The sequence below is a fragment of the Phalacrocorax aristotelis genome, chromosome 1 (assembly GCF_949628215.1).
Source record: "Phalacrocorax aristotelis chromosome 1, bGulAri2.1, whole genome shotgun sequence".
NCBI lineage: Eukaryota > Metazoa > Chordata > Aves > Suliformes > Phalacrocoracidae > Phalacrocorax > Phalacrocorax aristotelis.
This window is the reverse complement of record NC_134276.1, coordinates 147,463,633-147,484,381: the sequence shown is the minus strand read 5'-3', so window position 1 is coordinate 147,484,381 and position 20,749 is coordinate 147,463,633. Positions and strand designations below refer to the sequence as shown.

Below are 20,749 nucleotides of genomic sequence, written 5' to 3'. Positions count from 1 at the left end.
AGAAGATGTTACATATCGCCCAGGAAAATGGACAACTATGGAGAAAGGCATCCAGTATCTCAGGGAATTAGCTGTGTTTGAGGTGATTTATGGTGACCTGGATGATCAACGGTCATCCAAAGATCCAGATGAAGCCGAGTGCACACGACCCATGTGGCGGAAGTTTGTACGGAGCGCACCATCTTCGCATGCAAACTCATTGGCAGTGATGTCCTGGAAAGATGACGAGACACCAACGGTGGCAGAGGTGATAGATAGGCTCCGGGATTATGACACAAATATCTCTTCCTCGCTTGTCTCTGCTGTGGAGAAACTATCCCAAGAGGTCCAGCAACTCAAAGAAGATCTGTCCTACTCCCCACCTCGACAGAGCAGTGTCTCAGCTGTTAGGAATAAGCGTCCTTTGGCTCAAAGAAGGGGATACACACCACGGGCCACCCTATGGTTCTACCTGCGTGACCACGGAGAGGACATGATGAGGTGGGATGGCAAGCCTACTTCGACCCTACAGGCACGAGTACATGAACTGCAAGGAAGAACAGTCACTCAGGGAGGCTCTTCCAGGAAAGCTGCTGCTCCAGTTTCCAGCGAGCAAGTCCCCAGACAGAGGAGTAGAAGCGCAGATTTTATTTCTAAGTGTAATAGAGGGACTCCTGATTCACATTTACAGGAAGTGAGTTGTGACTGCCATGATCAGGACTAGAGGGGCCCTGCCTCCAGCCGGGTGGAGGAAAGGGATAACCGGGCTTACTGGACTGTGTGGATCCGATGGCCTGGCACGTCCGACCCACAGGAGTATAAAGCTTTAGTGGACACCGGCGCACAGTGCACCTTAATGCCATCAAACTATATAGGGGCAGAACCCATCAGCATTGCTGGAGTGACAGGGGGATCCCAAGAGCTAACTGTATTGGAGGCCGAAGTGAGCCTAACTGGCAATGAGTGGCAGAAGCACCCCATTGTGACTGGCCCAGAGGCTCCGTGCATCCTTGGTATAGACTACCTCAGGAGAGGGTATTTCAAGGACCCAAAAGGTTACAAGTGGGCTTTTGGTGTAGCTGCCTTGGAGACGGAGGAAACTGAACAGCTGTCTACCTTGCCCGGTCTCTCAAAGGACCCTTCTGTGGTGGGGTTGCTGAAGGTCAAAGAACAACAGGTGCCAATCGCCACCACAACAGTGCACCGGCGGCAATATCGCACCAACAGAGACTCTCTGATCCCCATCCATAAACTCATTCACCAACTGAGGAGCCAAGGAGTCATCAGTAAGACCCACTCACCCTTTAACAGTCCCATATGGCCAGTCCGGAAGTCTAATGGAGAGTGGAGACTAACAGTAGACTATCGTGGCCTGAATGAAGTCACTCCACCGTTGAGTGCTGCTGTGCCAGACATGCTAGAACTTCAATACGAACTGGAGTCAAAGGCGGCCAAGTGGTATGCCACAATTGATATTGCTAATGCATTCTTCTCAATCCCTCTGGCAGCAGAGTGCAGGCCACAGTTTGCTTTCACATGGAGGGGCGTCCAGTACACCTGGAATCGACTGCCCCAGGGGTGGAAACACAGTCCTACCATTTGCCATGGACTGATTCAGACTGTACTGGAACAGGGAGAAGCTCCAGAACACCTTCAATACATTGATGACATCATTGTGTGGGGCAGCACAGCAGAAGAAGTTTTTGAGAAAGGTGAGAAAATAGTCCAAATCCTTCTGAAAGCTGGTTTTGCCATAAAACAAAGTAAGGTGAAGGGACCTGCACGAGAAATCCAGTTCTTAGGAATTAAATGGCAAGACGGTCGTCGTCAGATTCCAATGGATGTGATCAACAAAATAGCAGCCATGTCTCCACCAACTAGCAAAAAGGAAACACAAGCTTTCTTGGGCGTTGTGGGTTTTTGGAGAATGCATATTCCAAATTACAGTCTGATCGTGAGCCCTCTCTATCAAGTGACCCGGAAAAAGAATGATTTCAAATGGGGCCCTGAGCAACGACAAGCCTTTGAACAGATTAAACGAGAAATAGTCCATGCAGTAGCTCTTGGGCCAGTCCGGGCAGGACAAGATGTAAAAAATGTGCTCTACACTGCAGCCGGGGAGAATGGCCCTACCTGGAGTCTCTGGCAGAAAGCACCTGGGGAGACCCGGGGTCGACCCCTAGGGTTTTGGAGTCGGGGATACAGAGGGTCTGAAGCCCGCTATACTCCAACTGAAAAAGAGATATTGGCAGCATATGAAGGGGTTCGAGCTGCTTCAGAAGTGGTTGGTACTGAAGCACAGTTGCTCCTGGCACCCCGACTGCCAGTGCTGGGCTGGATGTTCAAAGGAAACATCCCCTCTACACACCATGCAACTGATGCTACGTGGAGTAAATGGGTTGCACTGATCACCCAGCGGGCTCGAGTAGGAAACCCCAGTCGCCCAGGAATCTTGGAAGTGATTATGGACTGGCCAGAAGGCAAAGATTTTGGATTATCACCAGAGGAGGAGGTGACACGTGCTGAAGAAGCCCCACTGTATAACAAACTGCCAGAAGATGAGAAGCAATATGCCCTGTTCACTGATGGGTCCTGTCGCCTTGTGGGAAAGCACCGGAGATGGAAGGCTGCTGTATGGAGTCCTACACGACAAGTAGCAGAAACTGCTGAAGGAGAAGGTGAATCGAGCCAGTTTGCAGAGGTAAAGGCCATCCAGCTGGCCTTAGACATCGCTGAACGGGAAAAGTGGCCAGTGCTCTATCTCTATACTGACTCCTGGATGGTGGCAAATGCCCTGTGGGGCTGGCTGCAGCAATGGAAGCAAAGCAACTGGCAGCGCAGAGGCAAACCCATCTGGGCTGCCACATTGTGGCAAGATATTGCTGCCCGGGTAGAGAAACTGGTTGTAAAGGTACGGCATGTGGATGCTCACGTCCCCAAGAGTCGGGCCACTGAAGAACATCGAAACAACCAGCAGGTAGATCGGGCTGCCAAGATTGAAGTGGCTGAGGTGGATCTGGACTGGCAGCATAAGGGTGAACTATTTCTAGCTCGGTGGGCCCATGACACCTCAGGCCATCAAGGGAGAGATGCAACATACAGGTGGGCTCGTGATCGAGGGGTGGACTTGACCATGGGTATTATTGCACAGGTTATCCACGAATGTGACACATGCGCTGCAATCAAGCAAGCGAAGCGGGTAAAGCCTCTGTGGTATGGGGGACGATGGCTGAAATATAAATATGGGGAGGCCTGGCAAATTGACTATATCACACTCCCACAGACCCGCCAAGGCAAGCGCCATGTGCTTACAATGGTAGAAACAACGACTGGCTGGCTGGAAACATATCCTGTCCCCCATGCCACTGCCCGGAACACTATCCTGGGTCTTGAGAAACAAGTCCTGTGGCGACATGGCACCCCAGAGAGGATTGAGTCAGACAATGGGACTCATTTCCGAAATAGCCTCATAGACACCTGGGCCAAAGAGCACGGCATTGAGTGGGTGTATCACATCCCCTATCACGCACCAGCCTCTGGGAAAATTGAAAGGTACAATGGACTGTTAAAAACCACACTGAGAGCAATGGGGGGTGGGACATTCAAGCACTGGGATACACATTTAGCAAAAGCCACGTGGTTAGTCAACACGAGGGGATCTGCCAACCGAGCTGGCCCTGCCCAGTCAGAAATCCTACATACTGTGGAAGGGGATAGAGTCCCTGTAGTGCACACAAAAAGTATGCTGGGCAAAACAGTCTGGGTTCTTCCTGCCTCTGGCAAAGGCAAACCCATTCGTGGGATTGTTTTTGCTCGAGGACCTGGGTGCACTTGGTGGGTGATGCGGGAGGATGGAGAAATCCGATGTGTGCCTCAAGGGGATTTGATTTTGGGTGAAAACAGTCAATGAACTGAATGGCACAATGTGAACTGCTATATAATATTGTGTGTCACCTCTGTGTTGTATCAATGATATCAGAGTACGAGCCTCCCAACCCATGGAAGATCAACTATGAAACAAGCCGTGCAGCAGTGATGGAACGATGACTGACTCGGTATGCAGCAACCCAACGCCACACACCATCTCTCCCACCCGGAAAGACTGATACAACAGATGGAGCCCAGAGTCATGGACTGCGTGAACTCAATGGACATTTTAATGGACATTTTACAGGGAAGATCCATGAACTAAGGGAATGATGTCTGTGTATTATGTTAAAGGATGGGAAGGGGAGGGGTGGTGGTTGGTACGGTTGTATTGCATCATATGGGACCTGGGCATGGTGTAAGTGGTATGGAATAAGGGGTGGAGAATGTGCTGGTTTTGGCTGAGAAGGGGTTAATTCTCCTCACTGTGGGGGTCAGCTACCTTTCCAGCTTCCCGCGCTCTGCCGCGTGGCGTGGCAGGGGGGGCTGGGAGGGGCAGGGCCATGGTGGGGGCGGCTGACCCCGACTGGCCAATGGCAGGTTCATTCCATACCATGTGACACCATGACCAGTATATTGAGGGGGGGCAGTGGCAGCGCGGAGGCGGCGCGGCGTCGGGTCGGCGGGCGGCGAGCGGCTGCGGCGCGTGCGGTTTGTTCCGGCGGTTCGTTCCCCCTCTCCCCTCCCCTCCCTTCCCCCCTCCCCCGGGGCTTTGCGCCTCTCATTGTTCTCCTTCACATTGCATTTCTACTGTTGTTTCTTTTAATTTTCATTATTAAACTGTTCTTATCCCAACCCACGAGCGTTACCCTTCTGATTCTCTCCCCCATCTACCGGTGGGGGAGTGAGCGAGCGACTGTGTGGGGCTGAGCTGCCGCTAAACCACGACATACTGTCATTCTGATCCTTAGCTCTTGGATGCAGTTGTATGGCTCTAGGCTGTATTTAATGTGTGCTAATCAAAATATGTCCAGTGTAATAAAGGAAACATTAATTTTCTCTAGCCGTGTCATCACCAAGTCAGATGTTCAAAAATACGAAAGAAACTGTCTTCATAACATTCCTGTGAAAAGAAGTTTTATTTTCTTCATATTAGAAACAAAACTTGGCTGGCAAACCTGGTGAGGAGGCCTTTAAACCGAGGAACTTGGGGGGAGGGGGACAAACTGGCAACACTAATGCCATCACACACAATGGGGGAATAAGACAGGACAACCTGAGCAGTGATAAGGGTGCTGTGGTGGCCTCATGTGATGGCAACCAGGAGACCAACCACCTCAAGGGTTTGCATGGCTGTAGTGGGTCCTCGTACACTCCTCTGGGGAAACCTGTATCCTCAAACACCTTTCTGAAATGCCTGTACACCAACGCACACAGCATGGGGATTAAACAGGATGCCCTCAGGCATCTCAGCCCCCAGAGAAGAGAGGAAAAGTCTGGAGAAAGGAGATTTACCATCAGTGGAGAATGATCGCGTCAGAGATCACCTATGCAAACGGGGTCCTCGCAAATCCATGGGCCTCAATGGGATGCACCCACGAGTGCTGGGGAAGCTGGCGGATGTTCTGCTGAGCCACTCTCCATCATCTTTGAAAGGTCGTGGAGGACAGGAGAGGTGCCCGAGGACTGGAGGAAAGCAAATGTCTCTCCAATCTTCAAAAAGGTCAAGAAGGAGGACCTGGGGAACTATAGGCCAATCAGCCTCACCTCCATCCCCAGAAAGGTGATGGAACAGTTCATCCTGGAGGTCATCTCCAGCATGTAGAGGACAAGAAGGTTATCAGAAACAGTCAACATGGATTCACCAAGGGAAGGTCATACTTGACCAACCTGATGGCCTTCTATGATGGTGTGACTGGCTGGGTCAATGAAGGGAGAGCAGTGGTTGTTGTCTATCTTGACTTCAGTAAGGCATTTGACACTGCCTCCCATAGTACCCTTACAGGCAAGCTAAGGAAGTGTGGGTTGGATGAGTGGACAGTGAGGTGGAATGAGAACTGGCTCAACAACAGAGCTCAGAGGGTTGTGATCAACGGAGCAGAGTCTGATGGAGGCCTGTCTCTAGTGGTGTTCCTCAGGGGTCTGTGCTGGATCCAGTCCTGTTCAACATATTCATCAATGACCTGGATGATGGGATAGAGTGTAACCTCAGCAAGTTTGCTGATGATACCAAGCTGGGAGGAGTGGCTGATACACCAGAAGGCTGTGCTGCCATCCAATGAGACCTGGACAGGCTGGAGAGCTGGGCCGAAGGGAACCTGATGAAATTCAACACGAGCAAGTGCCAGGTCCTGCCCCTGGGGAGGAACAACCCTCTGCACCAGTACAGGCTGGGGGCTGACCTACTGGAAAGCATCTCTGTTGAGAAGGACCTGGGAGTGCTGGTGGACAACAAGCTGACCCTGAACCAGCAATGTGTCCTTGTGGCCAAGAAGGCCAATGGTATCCTGGGATGCATTGAAAGGAGTGTGGCCAGGAGGCCGAGGGAGGTTACCCTCCCCCTCTACTCTGCCCTAGTGAGACCACATTTGGAGTACTGGGTTCAGTTTTGGGCCCCCCAGTTTAAGAAGGACAGGGAACTGCTTGAGCAAGTCCAGCTGAGAGCTACCAAGATGATCAGGGGACTGAAGCATCTCCCTTATGAGGAAAGGCTGAGAGACTTGGCTTGGTTTAGCCTAGAGAAGACAAGACTGAGGGGGGATTTCATCAATACCTATAAATACCTAAAGGGTGGGTGTTAGGAGGATGGGAATAGGCTCTTTTTAATAGTGCCCAATGACAGGACAAGGGGCCATGGGCACAAGTTGGAACACAGGAAGTTCTACCTCAATATGAGAAAAAACTTCTTTCCTGTGAGGGTGCCAGAGCAGTGGCACAGGCTGCCCAGGGAGGGTGTGGAGTCTCCTTCCCTGGAGACATTCAAAACCCGCCTGGACAAGTTACTGTACACCCTGCTCCAGGTGTCCCTGCTCAAGCAGGGGGGTTGGACAAGATGATCTCCAGAGGTCCCTTCCAACCCCTACCATTCTGTGATAAAACTGAAATACAGCTTTAAACATATCCAATAGATTTGGCTGCTTCATCTATGATATTTAGGATCTAATGCTTTCAGACTAACTAGCAAGACTCACTTCTTCACCCAAGCCTAATCATCAGACCAAACTTCATGATTTCATTTTGTGTGCTCCAGAAATGAGAAATATACAATTAGTGTTCATATTTGGGAAGAGTGGTTCGGGTGACTCGATTACCATAATGTGAGAAATCTGTGGATGGAAAAAGATAGATTCCAGTTTTCCACAGATGACCTCTGTTACTTTATCCCTGTTGTCATCATTTCTCTCAATACACAATTCTCTGTCTCAGTCACTGTATACTTTCAGATATTTGCAATGAGTGGAGACTGGAACCCTATAGAAAAATAATGTGTGATCATGTGACTAATATCTTCCCTTTATATGCAATGGGAAGAGATTAAAGTTTCTGGACACCTGAAAAGATAAATTAAAAAGCTAAATCCCTCATCCACATGATTCACCAATGGAGTTGGAACTATATATCTACTACATAGACCTCTGCCACCAGAACTAATTCAAATTAGTTAGCAATGGTATGTTAGTTTCTTCTCTGTAGGCTATTACTACTCTACACAGGATGCATGCTTGCCATTAGGATTCACTTGGAAATGCTGCCAGCAAAGGCACAGAGAGGCAGAGGGCTCCTGTGTTACTTGTCTGCTGCAGGAGAAGGTCCAGATTCCAGCTTTGTCTGTCAAGCTCCTTTTTGCCATCCTTTAGTAATTATATAATCACATTCTTCTTCAAGCCATGAACTTGAGGATCCATACCCATGTTCTCATAGTCAACCGTCCTTTCCCAGTCTTGGCCCTCTCCTTGCTTAATTCCTCTCTGTTCCTTCTTTCTCGGTTCCCAAAGGCAGCTTTGCTCTTTTAATATCTTCAGTCCCATTCATGTTGTGTCCCAGCATCACCTTTTCTTACCTGTGGCCTAGTTTTCTTAGCTTTTCATTTATCCACTATCTCTCTTTTTCTATGCACTTTTTCCAGGACACTCTCCTGGCTCTGTAATAACAGACCTGCAGGTGGAAAAGGAGTCTTTTTGTGTTGCTGGAAGCAGCAGGTTTCCAGCTTTCCCACCTGTGTAAATCTCCATCCACTGCTTCTGTAGGGTAGTCTAAAGTTGTCTCTCCGTTGCAGCACAGGGCTCGGGTGGTCCTTAGCTCTGCAGAGTCCCTGTGAATCTGCTGTTCCTCCTTCTGGCTGCTCATCTCCTCCTGCAGCTCCTTCACCAGCACCTAGCACCACAGCCAGAGCACAGCCCTACCAGTGAGGCCACTGCCATCCCCAGCCCCAGGGATGGGCACCAAACAAGCCCTGTATCCAGGGACCTGGGCTGCAGCATCCTTCCTCTGGAGTCTGTGTGGGTCAGAGCTTCTGCTGTCCACAGGGGTAGTTTCTGCACCTCATGATGAAGATTGCATCATATGGCATGTCAGCACCACCACTGCATAGCCTTCAGTGCAGGTTCTGGGCTCTCTTTGCACACCTGCTGCAACAACTGCTGTAGTTTCACCTGCCTGCTGTGCTTTTGCTCCTGGCTTTAGAGCTCACCCATAAACACAGCAATATCGCTCCGAGCTTGTTCCAGATTGAATTCCTCCATCTGAAAGTAGGGGTACACAGCATCCGAGACGCAAACTTCCTAGAGCCTTGCAAATATATCTTTTTGTAAAACTGTATGCTCTGATGTAAATGTGATCAGGAATGGTTTTTTTGTGGGGGTTTTTTGTGTGTTGTGGGTTTTTTTTTATGACTACATAATTTTGAGAGGCCATTACTGTTACCAAATAGTTCATAATTTCTAAATACTGAACCCCCACCAGAATTTCTTATTAATTTCTGCTGAAGTAAATTGTAATGTAGGTGTCTAACCAAGGTGGAAAAAGATTAACCAGTGAAGGTGCTGTGTTTTCAGTGACTTTTAAAGGAGCTTTTTCAGCAGTCTTTAGAATAAGGGGGTGATGGTCTACTAATCTGTATTGCTAAATTTAATTTCACTCTCTTATTTCAATCCCCAGGGTTATCCATTGTTTTTCCTATCAGACATTTCAATTTTTCCCCTTTATAGATGATCCCCTCTTATTATCTTTAAATTTCATAAGCACTCTCCTAATGCTTGTGCTATTGTGGTTAATGAAAATACTACATACAAGGGGACCCAAGACTGATAGTATCTATAAAAGGTTTGTAACTTCTGAGCTTTCAGTTCTGCCATTGTGATGTCCCCACTAGCCAGCTCCCAACACATCTTTTATCTTTTATACTCATTCCACCTTTTAAACTGTAACTAAAATTTCCCAGCCTGCATCTTTTCATGCATATTGGACTTCCTTGACCAGAAAAAAATAATCTTAAATCTTGTTTATTTTTATTATTAGTTTTTATAAATTTACATATAAATTGTATATAAATTATTATTAAAATTATAAAATGCACCTTTTATGATATTTCAGTTTCATCTTCTGTGACATGTCATTAGTTGGTTCTCTTTCTGAAGGAATTTAAAAGTTGGTGTCTCAGCTGAGCATCTATTTACAACAGTAGAATGACTTTGCAGATATCATAATGTTAAGCTCTTTCCTGGAGGTAATGTTCTGACCGAAGGGTACTATGGCAAACAGACAAGGGGGTGCTTTGACCCAAAATAGTGGCTCAGATCTGTGCTTTACAAGTTTAGAGAAAGTATCTGGGGGTTTTTCATGTTCAACAGAATACACTGGCTTCCTGTTATCTGTCTTAGGGACTTACCTGACAGGTTTATGGAATTTGAAGGGATCCTGAACTTCCTTCCAGGGCAGAAAGAGAGAAAATAAGGATTAAAACCCACTGCAGAATAAGCTTCGTTTTGTCCCCTCTCCCTTTTGTAAACTAAGCGTACATCATCTCCATTTGGAGTTATCTGTGCTCTGACACGAGGTAAATTTTGAAAGCTTTGTCTGGAATTCCTTATATTCTGCACAGGGGGATGGAATATAATTGTTCAGCCCAGGGTAGCTGATGCTTTGTGACTATGTTTTTTCTCTGAAAGCATTTAGAGTGCAGTCAAAATGGGGTTATTTGTGCTTATTTGGAGCTCCATCAAGTCAGGGGAGGGATGATGAGAGATGATAAGGTCTGAAAGTTAGTTCTTATGGAACCAAATGCAAGGTTAGCCTTATGCTCCTTCTGCTTCTGTTGTTTAAATAACTGAGCTCTGTTTCTTCTGGTGTCATTTGGTATCTTTAGGCTACAGGTTGGTCTATCCAGCTGGTTGAAGCAAATCAAGGAAGTAATGAAAACACAGTTGCTTTTTGCAATGCAGTGGAGAAGTAAGTAATGAAAAAAACTTTATTCAGCCAACTATGACTTTTCACTTATTTATATTAATTGGATTGGTTATCCCTGCATTCCTGAATGGTGCCATAATTCCAGTATCAACTTAAATATGGAAATGCTCCTAATTTTCGTTTAAAGATTAAATCCACAAAGGGATGTTAATTCAAAAAAATATTTTACCCCCTAGCTGTCCCCTTTATCAGTAATAAGTACTTTTAACTGTTCAGTGTTGATGGTTTATAGTGTGTGAAAGTTAAGATCCATTTTCTGCCATTATCTTGGACAATATTAGTGCCTGTGTAGCTCAGAGCGGGGAAAAAAGAATTGGAGGAACTGACTGAGAACATAATTACTGCATACTATCATGATGAAAAGTGAGACTTAGCAAGTGACAAAAACTTCTTTAGTTATTGTTTACCCTTACAGTTAATAGCAGGCTTAGTGGGATAGGACTTTTTTTACTTTCTTAATCTTTTTTGGAAAAAGAAATCATGTTGAAATCCAAGAGCACTAAGAAATACAAGGTTTTAGACCATCTGTGCAGATTCATTTTCCTTTGTAGATAACAACTATCAAGTTGTTAGCACAAATGCATGCTTTTCCCCCCAGAAAAGTATTTGGAAAATGGAATACTGATTTCTTTTTCTTTTAATTAGACTTTAATGAATTGACTGTATTCAAAATCAGCCAAGCCTGCTTCTCTAAAAAGGAAAAAAAAATCCAGTCTGATGTTGCCCTGAAATTAACAGTGAATATATTATATATTCTTATGGAGTATATGGTCAGCTTCAAAACATACTCATTCACATGCATCTCAGTTTTCTTTTTTCCCACAGTTCATCAGTCTGAACCTAAACCCAGTTCTACTAACATCAGATTCATGAAGGCACATTCCACATGACAGGCTTTTCTCTCGGATATTCAGATGTTTTTAATGCCCAAACATTCTACATTTAATTTTGCACTCTAATTATAGGAAAAGCTTTCTATTGATTTTTTGGTGAATAAGTGAGTTTATTTACAGGGCTAAAAAGATTAATAGAATTAAGCCATTCCTGTTTTGCAGTAACTTGTTTAGTGTGCATCACTAATGAATACCCTTAAAAATAAAATAAGAACAATCTTTGCTTTTCTTCAAATAAATGGGAAAGCATTCTTAGGACAAAATGTCACAGCAAACGAAAGACCAACAAATATCATCAATTTGCAAATAATGAACATATTCAGTCTTGCCAAATGAGCGTCCTTCCAGTTCCCAAAGAATCTCAATAACTGGCAGTTTTATACATCAGAGTCAAGATGTATAATTCAAACTCTGTGTCATGCAGTCTTGTACCTCCAGCATGTAGCTCAAATAGAAACCCATCATGTTTTCTTCTAGGTAATATTTGTACACGTAGCAATCTATAATTGAAACATTTCATTGTACACAACTGTGGAGCAGTTTTCAAAATCCCTTTATCAGGTTACTCTTACAATTATGGACATAGCTATATTGAATGTTCATCCATGGGTGGCTTCAGAATACATGCTAGAGTGAATTTGATACCAGAAGATGCCAAGCTGATAGTCTCAGGGTTCAATGCTGCAAGATGCAGAGTTCCTCCACCCCCTACTGACTTCAAGGATGTGCTCTGCATCGGAGAGAAGTCCATAGCATTATGAAATGCTGTGAAATAGTGAATGCCTATAAATGTTAGTACTTCCTGCATGTGGTGAGTTACTGCAGCACGGAAAGCAAGTAGCACAAGATTTTCTTCATGTAATACTTGTCTAGTACTTAAGTTATGCCTTCGAAGACTTAACATTTCAAAATTTTGCGATGGGCATGTTTTGCCCACCTGCTCAGGCCAGAAGCCCTTTAATCACTTGAAAATAATAGATGACCATAAATGAGCAACACTTTCTGGAACTGAATGCATTTTTATCTGAAAAACATAAAAATTGATTTTCTGTCGCCACATTATCCTAAAATATACATAATGTGGAGGTAGGGAAGGAGATGAGGTTTGCTTAGTTTTGAAATGATTGCCAGTAAGTTGAGGAGGTGATTCATGCCCCATGTGTGTACATAGCCCATTAATTTGACGCTGGAGAAAAGGTAGTGAAGTTTCCAGTCTTATTCAGTCCTTGGCCTTCTTACAGAAACAGGTTACAAGAGTAAATTTGGTGATAGGGGAAAGCTTTATGCGTACCTTCCTCGCAAAGAAAATAGACAGACATCAACTACATAGGTCACCAAAGCAGCCTCTGTAGCATAATGATTTTTTACTATGAGTATAAATCTATCTCGTACTTGCGGTATTGTCAAGCCTCATTTTCTCCTACCCCACTGAAACACCATGCCCCCTGGCTTTTTATTTTAAGAAATGGGCTGCTTCGTTGGATTATTAATTTTGGAAGCCTAGGCTGTTTTTCCTTCTCCTGCTATAGAAGTACATGGCATAAAAGAGTAGTTCATACTGTTGTTTAAGAGACTTGGGTGGCAGCCCTGAGGCAGGAGGTAACACAGTAATGAAGAACTTTATGTGAGAGAACTATGGCTCAAAATACACTGTAATCAGAGGTGGTATAAAGCACTGCCAACTCGGAAGCTACAAAATGTTTCTTGAACTAACAAACGAAAAAGAACGCAGTATGCTTAGTACAGGATGTTTGAGTTTAGCTACTAAAATATTCAGGCCAATTAGTGAAATGTAAAACTTCAGCTGGTACAATATGTACCCTTACCTGCAGCTGCAAAGTGTATTTGCTTAAAAAGCAAGTTTAATCTCAGCTGACAGACATAATACCTGTGACCAGTGTTCATTAGGAAATAGTACCTCAGGAGGAATTAGTTTCTGTAAGTCTTTAGTAATTGGAAGGAGGAGCAGCAATATATCTTATAGGTAATGGTATATCAGAAGGACTCAATGAGTGTAACAGTTATTGCTCTCTACAGACATTTACATAAATACCCAGGGTTTTAGTAATGAGGTTTTCACATTGGAGTCTAGAGCACTGTGAAAATAGAGACTTCTTAAGATTTTGCATAGAAAGCATGTTCCTGTATTAATTTTGACCAGCTGTCCTAGTTGTATCTGTCTGTGCACCTACTCTTGGTTAGTTTTATGTTAAAACTCTGTTATTTAAGCACATTTGAGCACCCTTGTTTCTACTGTGCTCAGTGTACACTGAAGTCTGTGTTCAGACTCCTTTTGGTTTCACCTAGGTCAAGATCAGCAGTGATTCTGTGAAGTTCATGAAGTTTTTACGGATGGTTTTCCTATTAAGTAAAAGATATATGTATGCCATCTTTTAAGTAGTTATCTCACTAATGCATGAAAACAAAGTTTGGGTTGCTACCATTTTCCCTTCTGTTTGCACAAAACTTTATTCCTAACAGCTCTCTATGTACTATTATTATAGGTATCTTGTAGAATTTTTGTTTTGTTCTTATAATATTGCTGAAAAGCATACCTATTTAGGCATAATTTCATCACATATTCCTTTCAGAATAAGAAATGCATATCCTGCCTTTGACTTGAAGACAAACACTGGGAGAATCTGGAGTATTGCAACAAGGTTACCAGGCCATATCCTTGGTGAATCAAAGTTCAGAATCAGCGTTTGGACAGATTCCTCACTACATCCTCTGATTCTTACACAAAATGGTAAGTGATTGAGGTGTCCGTATCCTTCCACGATTCAGTTCCATGGTGATGATTACAAAATGCATTTGTTATCTGGAAAGATACTCGGAGGGCAAGGCTTATGTGGGTCTTGAGTGCATACTTGGTCAAATATGTTCTGCATATTTGCTGTAAAATTAAAATCACATTCAATATTAAACTTTGCTAATGTATAGATCTCTATTTCCTTTAGTCAAAATTGGGACCAATTCTGGCAGTCTCAAAATGGGCCAACACTCAGACTCTGATTCAGAAGGAATTTAAGTTTGTACCTAATTTTAAGTGTAGGGGCAATCCCCATATAGTTGTGGAACTTTTCACAGCCTTGACTCTGTTTCTGAATTCAACATTTTATTCATACAAGTTTGGTTATTTGTATTGGAACATCTACATATTTATTAGAAAGCCTGGCAAAGTAGTAGGTTGAATCATCGCTGAGTGAACGATCAACTCCCAGTCAACCCCAAACTTGTGCAGGACTTGCTGCTACAGCGGATCCCTATAGGTTGATGGGGCCTGATGAAATTTGTCCAAGGGTACTTAAAGAGCTGGCTGATGTCATAGCGAGACCTCTCTCAATGATTTTTCAATGTTCTTGGAAATCTGGAGAGGCCCCAGTTGACTGGAAGCTGGCAAATGTTGTCCCAATCTTCAAGAAGGGCAACAAGGATGACCCCAGTACTACAGGCCTGTCAGTCTCACTTTGGTGCCTGGCAAAATTATGGAGAAGATTATTCTGGGAGTTACTGAAAAACACTTGAAAGACAATGCAGTCATTGGTCCCAGCTAGCATGGGTTCATGAGGGGAAAGTCCTGCTTAACAAACTAAATTTCTTTCTATGACAAGGTCACCCACCTAGCTGACCAAGGGAAGACAGTCAATGTGATATTTTGGGTTCTAGTAAAGCTTTCAATACCGTCTCTCACAGTACCCTCCTGGACAAAATGTCCAGCGCACAGCTGGATAAACACACAGCGCAGTGGGTGAGCAATTGGCTGATGAGTCAGGCTCAAAGGGTCATAGTAAATGGGGTTACATCGGGCTGGCAGCCCATCACTAGTGGGGTTCCACAGGGATCCATCTTGGGGCCAGTATTCTTTAATGTCTTCATAAATTACTTGGACACAGGACTTGAAGGAATATTAATTAAGCTTGTTGTCGACACAGAATTGGGAGAGCTGGTGACACTCCTGAGGGCAGAGAGGCCCTGCAGAGAGATCTAGGCAAATTAGAGAGCTGGGCAATCACCCACCATATGAAGTTTAACAACGGCAAGTGCTGGATTTTTCACCTGGGGCACGGCAACCCTGGATGTACATACAAACTGGGGAACAAGAGGCTGGAGAGCAGGTCTGTGGAGAGGGACCTGGGGGTTCTGGTTGTCGTCAAGTTAAACATGAGCCTACAGTGTGCCCTGGCAGCGAATAGGGCCAACCATGTCCTGGGGTGCATTAAGCACTGCATCACCGCCGGTCGAGGGAGGTGATTGTCTCACTCTACTCTGCGCCGGTGCAGCCTCACCTCAAGTACTGTGTGCAGTTTTGGGTGCCACAGTACATTAATGATACAAAGCTACTAAAGAGTGTCCAGACAAGGGCCATGAAGTTGGTGAAGGGTTTAGAGGGTAAGCCATATGAGGAGCAGCTAAAGTCACTTGGTTTGTTCAGCCTGGAGAAAAGGAGACTGAAGGGAGACCTCATTGCTGTCTACAGCTTCCTCACAAGGGGGGGAGGAGGGACAGGTGCCAATCTCTTCTCTCTGGTGACCAATGATAAGACCTGAGGGAATGGCAGGAAGATGTGCCAGGGGAGGTTTAGGTTGGATATTAGGAAAAGGTTCTTCACCCAGAGGGTGGTGGAGCACTGGAACAGGCTGCCCAGGGAGGCATTCACATCACCAAGCCTGATGTTATTCAAGAAGCACTTGGACATCGCCCACAGATACATGGTGTGAATTTTGGGGTTGTCCTGTTCAGGGACCGGAGCTGGACTTGATGATTCTTGTGGGTCCCTTCCAACTCAGGACATTCTTTGATCAGTATTTTGCAGATTTCATGAAATGAAGGGCTGAAGATCTCTGGACTCCTGGACCAGAAAATAGTATTTCTGGCAACTCTGTCAGCTAGGCAAGGGTTCTCTGTAATGCATAAGTCTGAACTTCTGACAAATATTTTGTCATATAGTATTGTTCACCTTAAGAGAGTGTTCGATTTTTGGTCTGCATAACTGTATTTACAAAAATGCTTTAGGAGGCACAGCCAAGACTGAAGGAGATATAAGAAACAGTCCCTATCCTAAACTTGCTTACAGGCTAAGTAAAGAATAAGATACATTCAAATAGGGGAGACAGGGAGGGAGTATACGTTTTTGCCCCATCTAACATAAAAAGCACAAAGAATTGTTTGTTCATGCAAAAACATCTGCAGAGCAAGGAAAGGAAAATGGGTCTGTGGAGTGAAAATGAATGGTACTAGCAAGTTTCAGGTTTTCTTCCAATAAGTGACCTGAAGAAGTGCATGTTACAATTTTAATTCAAGATTATGTACCATTCTCCTTTTTCTTGTGTGCATAAATTTAGCAAATAAGCACTGCATGTTACACGTCAAACCAGCTCTGAGGTGTTGCTTAAAACAGCGAGTTGTCAAAGGGCTAAACTTTTACAACTAGTATGACTGGTAGAAAACATTTAATCAAAATGGTTTTCATAGCAAATGAAAAATGACTTTGCAGAGAAAATTAAAATTTTCAGAAGGAACTTTTGAATCCGTTGACACGTTTGGTTTTCACTGGGGAAAACCATACCAAAACAAAACCTAAGCTATCTATAGTAATAAAATCTGTTTTATTTCAGTTTTCTTTTTGTCACAGCTCCCACCCCTAAAAAAAGGTCTGCTGTCCACTGAAGTGTTTTTCAGTTCTTATATTTCCTGCAAAACCAATTTTGCATTTCTAGGTTTGTTCTATAATAATAACACAGCAACTCTGGACCAGATTTGCCAGTATGAATTGGCTTCTCTGGGTGACTGGGAAATTCAGAACACCATTAAACCCAATGAAACCATTGGTTAGGCTCTTTTTGAATCATTTGTCTGAACCTGGAACAGTGTAAATTAGTCAACACACAAGTCTAGGTTACATGTTTAGTTTTGGGGGATTTGTATTTAACTGTAGGTAGTTTCCATTTTTTATATCAAAAAGTTCACTTAAAACTTGTAGTAAGAAGTCTTAATGGATGCTGATTTTGAAGCAATAAAGAAATGCCATGAATTAAAAACTGAAAGGAGAACCAACTTTGGCTTTTCTCTTACCAATTACAGACAATGAGATTGCATCTGGATTATGGAGGAAGCCTGGACTTTATTTTGCATTGTAAAACCATCTCAGTAGATTATATGAAATCTTTTCATTAGAGAATCAGATATATTTTTCTGCTAAAGATAAGTGTCTCAGACTTGAAGCATCAACGCTGATGGACTATGCCCTGCATGCCTGTAAAGACCAAATTTATCAGGCATGTTTTCAATTTGACTGCCAGATTATGCAGCTATTCTTTTCCATTTTTTGATCACTTTTTCTAAAATGGACAGAGAGGAGGTGTATTGGCAGGGTTGGAAAATGGCTTACAAAACTGAAATAGCACTGGAGGAAAAATCTCAAAATTCTAGAGTATTTCTGAACAGCAGATTGTACAAACTGACATAGAATTTCTTAATTTATATGCATTATATGTAATATTATATATACAATATATTATATAATATATGCTAGTATAATGTCACTATACATAATATTAAATAATACTACTACATTATATATATATGAAATGCATCTGAGCATTAATTTACTTCTTGGTTATGGCTAAACAGGTGTGCACAGCAAAAACAGTAACAAGTAAAGTTGGAGACTTCTTGTGTCATGAGTGGCAACAGAGTCAACTTTTGTATCAGGCAATGGCCACACATGGGAAATGTACCAAAATATTAATCAGGAAAATTATAAAAAAAACCAAAGTTGCCATTTGTCTCTTCCTTTCTGCTTGGGAGAGTTGTTCAGCTCTTAATTCCAGCTAGCTAACAAATTGCTAATTCCCTCCAAATGGACATGGATTCTGTGATTTGTTATAGAGTATCTGAAGCAAAATAAAAAAAATAATCGGGTGTGGCTTGATCTAATTCCTCTTGATGGAGCTAGTCTGCAGCAATAGTTAGGAATTACAAAGAAATTCTTATTTTCTTTCCTCAAGCATCTAGCCTGGAATTCTTTAGCAAGCTACTATTAATTTGTCTTGCTATCTTTATTTACAGCTGGCTGTATTACTCATGACTTAATTGTAGAGATCCTCCATTGCATAAATCGATACCCAGTCCAGGAGGAATGTCTTCTAAGTGTTTGCGGGTCTGATGAATTCTTACAAAAGTAAGTACCTCATTAAGAGACGGTGTTGGGTATGTATTGTGTGATATAAGCTGTGCATTTAATGCACTCTGCTTCCATGCCATGTAAACAGAATCATAGGGAGAGTTAGAGTATTATGTTCCAAACACTTAAGGCATAGTTTCTGAAACTCCTGGAACATGTGGTACTTCTTTTCTACAAACATGGTAGTGTGCTCTAATGGAAGGATTCGAATCCTGGCCCCTTTATATAAGCTTTGTGCAGCCTTGAATAATTTGTCTCACTCCATTGTCCTTCTAGTCTTTCTCTTCCATAATAGAAGAATGCTGTTACTTCCAGTACCTCATAGGATTCTTACAAGCATGAGGGGGTATGCAAATCCCCAAAGGGGGGAATCACCAGAGAGAGGAGAAACCATACTATACAGCTGCAGAGCAGGTGATTTTTCTTCACATCCAGTTGCAACAGTAGTAAAGCAAATGAAGTCAGCACTTTGGTACTGACTGCGAGGTGAAGAAAAACACATTATGCATACAAACAGGTCTTTCTAAATGTATGTAGTCTACAAGTAAGGCAGTAAATGCTCTGATTCACATTCATTCAAGTAAACTCTTGTGGTGGTTGAAAGTATTACTGGACTCAGCTAGTTGTTTCTTGCCCTCTGGCAGCTTAAATTCAGCTATCAGCAAAAGTGAGCAGATTTTGTGTTGAAGCAGCTAAAGTGCAGGCTCTTGTCAGCTGTGCTGTAGGGACAGTGACTTTCAGCAGAAGGGGAGAAGCTTGCAGTTCTCTGGTAACACGTTAAGTTGGCATTGCAGGAGTCATAGCTCATCTGTTAGAGACTTAAAAAGTGCTAGATAAAATAGTATACGTCTATAATTGAAAGGGAAATTTTTAGAAGCAGTCATATTTGCAGTACAGCATAAAGATTACCTGAACTAGCCCAAAGCAAGTCAGCCTGACTAATGAAAGTAATGTAGTTGTGAAAGCAAGTGTCACACTGTGTAAATTAGCTTTGCTCTACAGCCAGCTTAGACACCTCTACTCTTACACAGGTATGCAAGTCAAACGTTCAGACGTTCATGCTGAATTATGCTTTGCAACTGAAGATGGAGGCTTCAACATTTCTGAGCCAACTCTTGTTCATTTCTCCATAAAGCAGGAGGTGGTACAGCAGAGCACTGTGCAAACCATTACAATGCTGGAACCGCTGAGCAGAGAATCAGGTCATACATAGATCTGTTAATTGCATAAGAAGGCCAGGGCTTTTTTTACTTTCTAGTCTCTTCTCATTTCAAACTAATTGCTAAAGAAAATGGAAATAATGAGTCATTGTATTGAGGGTGAGCTCAGTGTGTTTCAGTACTGTGTACAGTATGTTCTAAAGAGTTTTATTTTCACTCTTGGGAAGAACGCATCAATAGTGGACTGTTTAAATTCCTGCCCTTGCAGAATCTCTGCACGTTTCATTAGCAGTGAATCACGGTCAGTAATGTTCTCGGCCTTTTTTCCTTTTCCTCTTCACTGCCATACAGAAAGCACCGAGCTGCGCTTCTGGCCTCAGCAGCTTGTAATTCTATACTATGCCGTACTTTCAGCTCCCTTTCTTCTGCCTTTTCATCAGAGGCCTGTATCTGAAATTTGAAACCCCAGACTGTAATGATCCCTTGGGTAGCTTAACACGGCCTGTGGAGTTGCCTCAGGGTGAAATTTTTCATATGTTTGGGCTATCTTTTAGTGCAAATTGCTTTCCTCACTATGTTGCTAACAGAGTGATTTGATGTACTTGTGCAGAGTTCTTCCCCAGAAGAGTATTTGGAAATCATCCAGGGATGAATTCCAGTAGAAGTTCCCCAAGTTATGAGACAGCAAAGGGAATAAATACTCTGCTGCTCCTGCTTTACTGTAATCCAGAAAAGACTAAAGTGAAGCCAAAATGGTGACAGGATGAATTGTTCTCAGACCAGAGTGGTTTAGTAAAGCAGACAATATTGTGAAGATCTCTAAGAAGCTCTCATTTACTAATATATTGGTCTGTATTAATAAGCACTTCACCCTGCCTCCTTCAGAAGCACCTGAAAGACTTGATGATTTCGGGAATTTGTTTAGCTCTGAATGAGATAGAGAAAAAATATTTGTGTGCTAATGACCATTGCAGGCAGCACCACAAGATTTCATTATCCGTTATTCCTTTCCTAATGAGATATACTTGAGCTCGCATCCTATCTGATTCACAAGTAGAATACCATATTTCTAATATCCAAATTTAAAAAAAATCAGAAGGATGCATATAGGCTACAGGTCAGTTCATAACTAATAGAGCCATCTGTGAAATTCTGATTTGGAATCTTATTTGGTTTCTGGTCTTCAAATTCATTTTGTT

At 43.3% G+C, this 20,749-nt stretch overlaps 1 protein-coding gene across 2 annotated transcripts in view; it reads left to right on the top strand.

Moving 5' to 3' along the window:
• PIK3C2G (phosphatidylinositol-4-phosphate 3-kinase catalytic subunit type 2 gamma) overlaps positions 1 to 20,749 on the top strand; it is a 226,893-nt gene that overhangs the window by 20,108 nt on the left and 186,036 nt on the right. For both annotated transcript variants that reach the window (XM_075114763.1, XM_075114773.1), the window contains 3 exons: positions 10,211 to 10,293; positions 13,796 to 13,953; positions 18,276 to 18,387. In XM_075114763.1, coding sequence (XP_074970864.1) covers positions 10,211 to 10,293; positions 13,796 to 13,953; positions 18,276 to 18,387 — 353 coding nt within the window. The remainder of the gene's footprint in view (positions 1 to 10,210; positions 10,294 to 13,795; positions 13,954 to 18,275; positions 18,388 to 20,749) is intronic.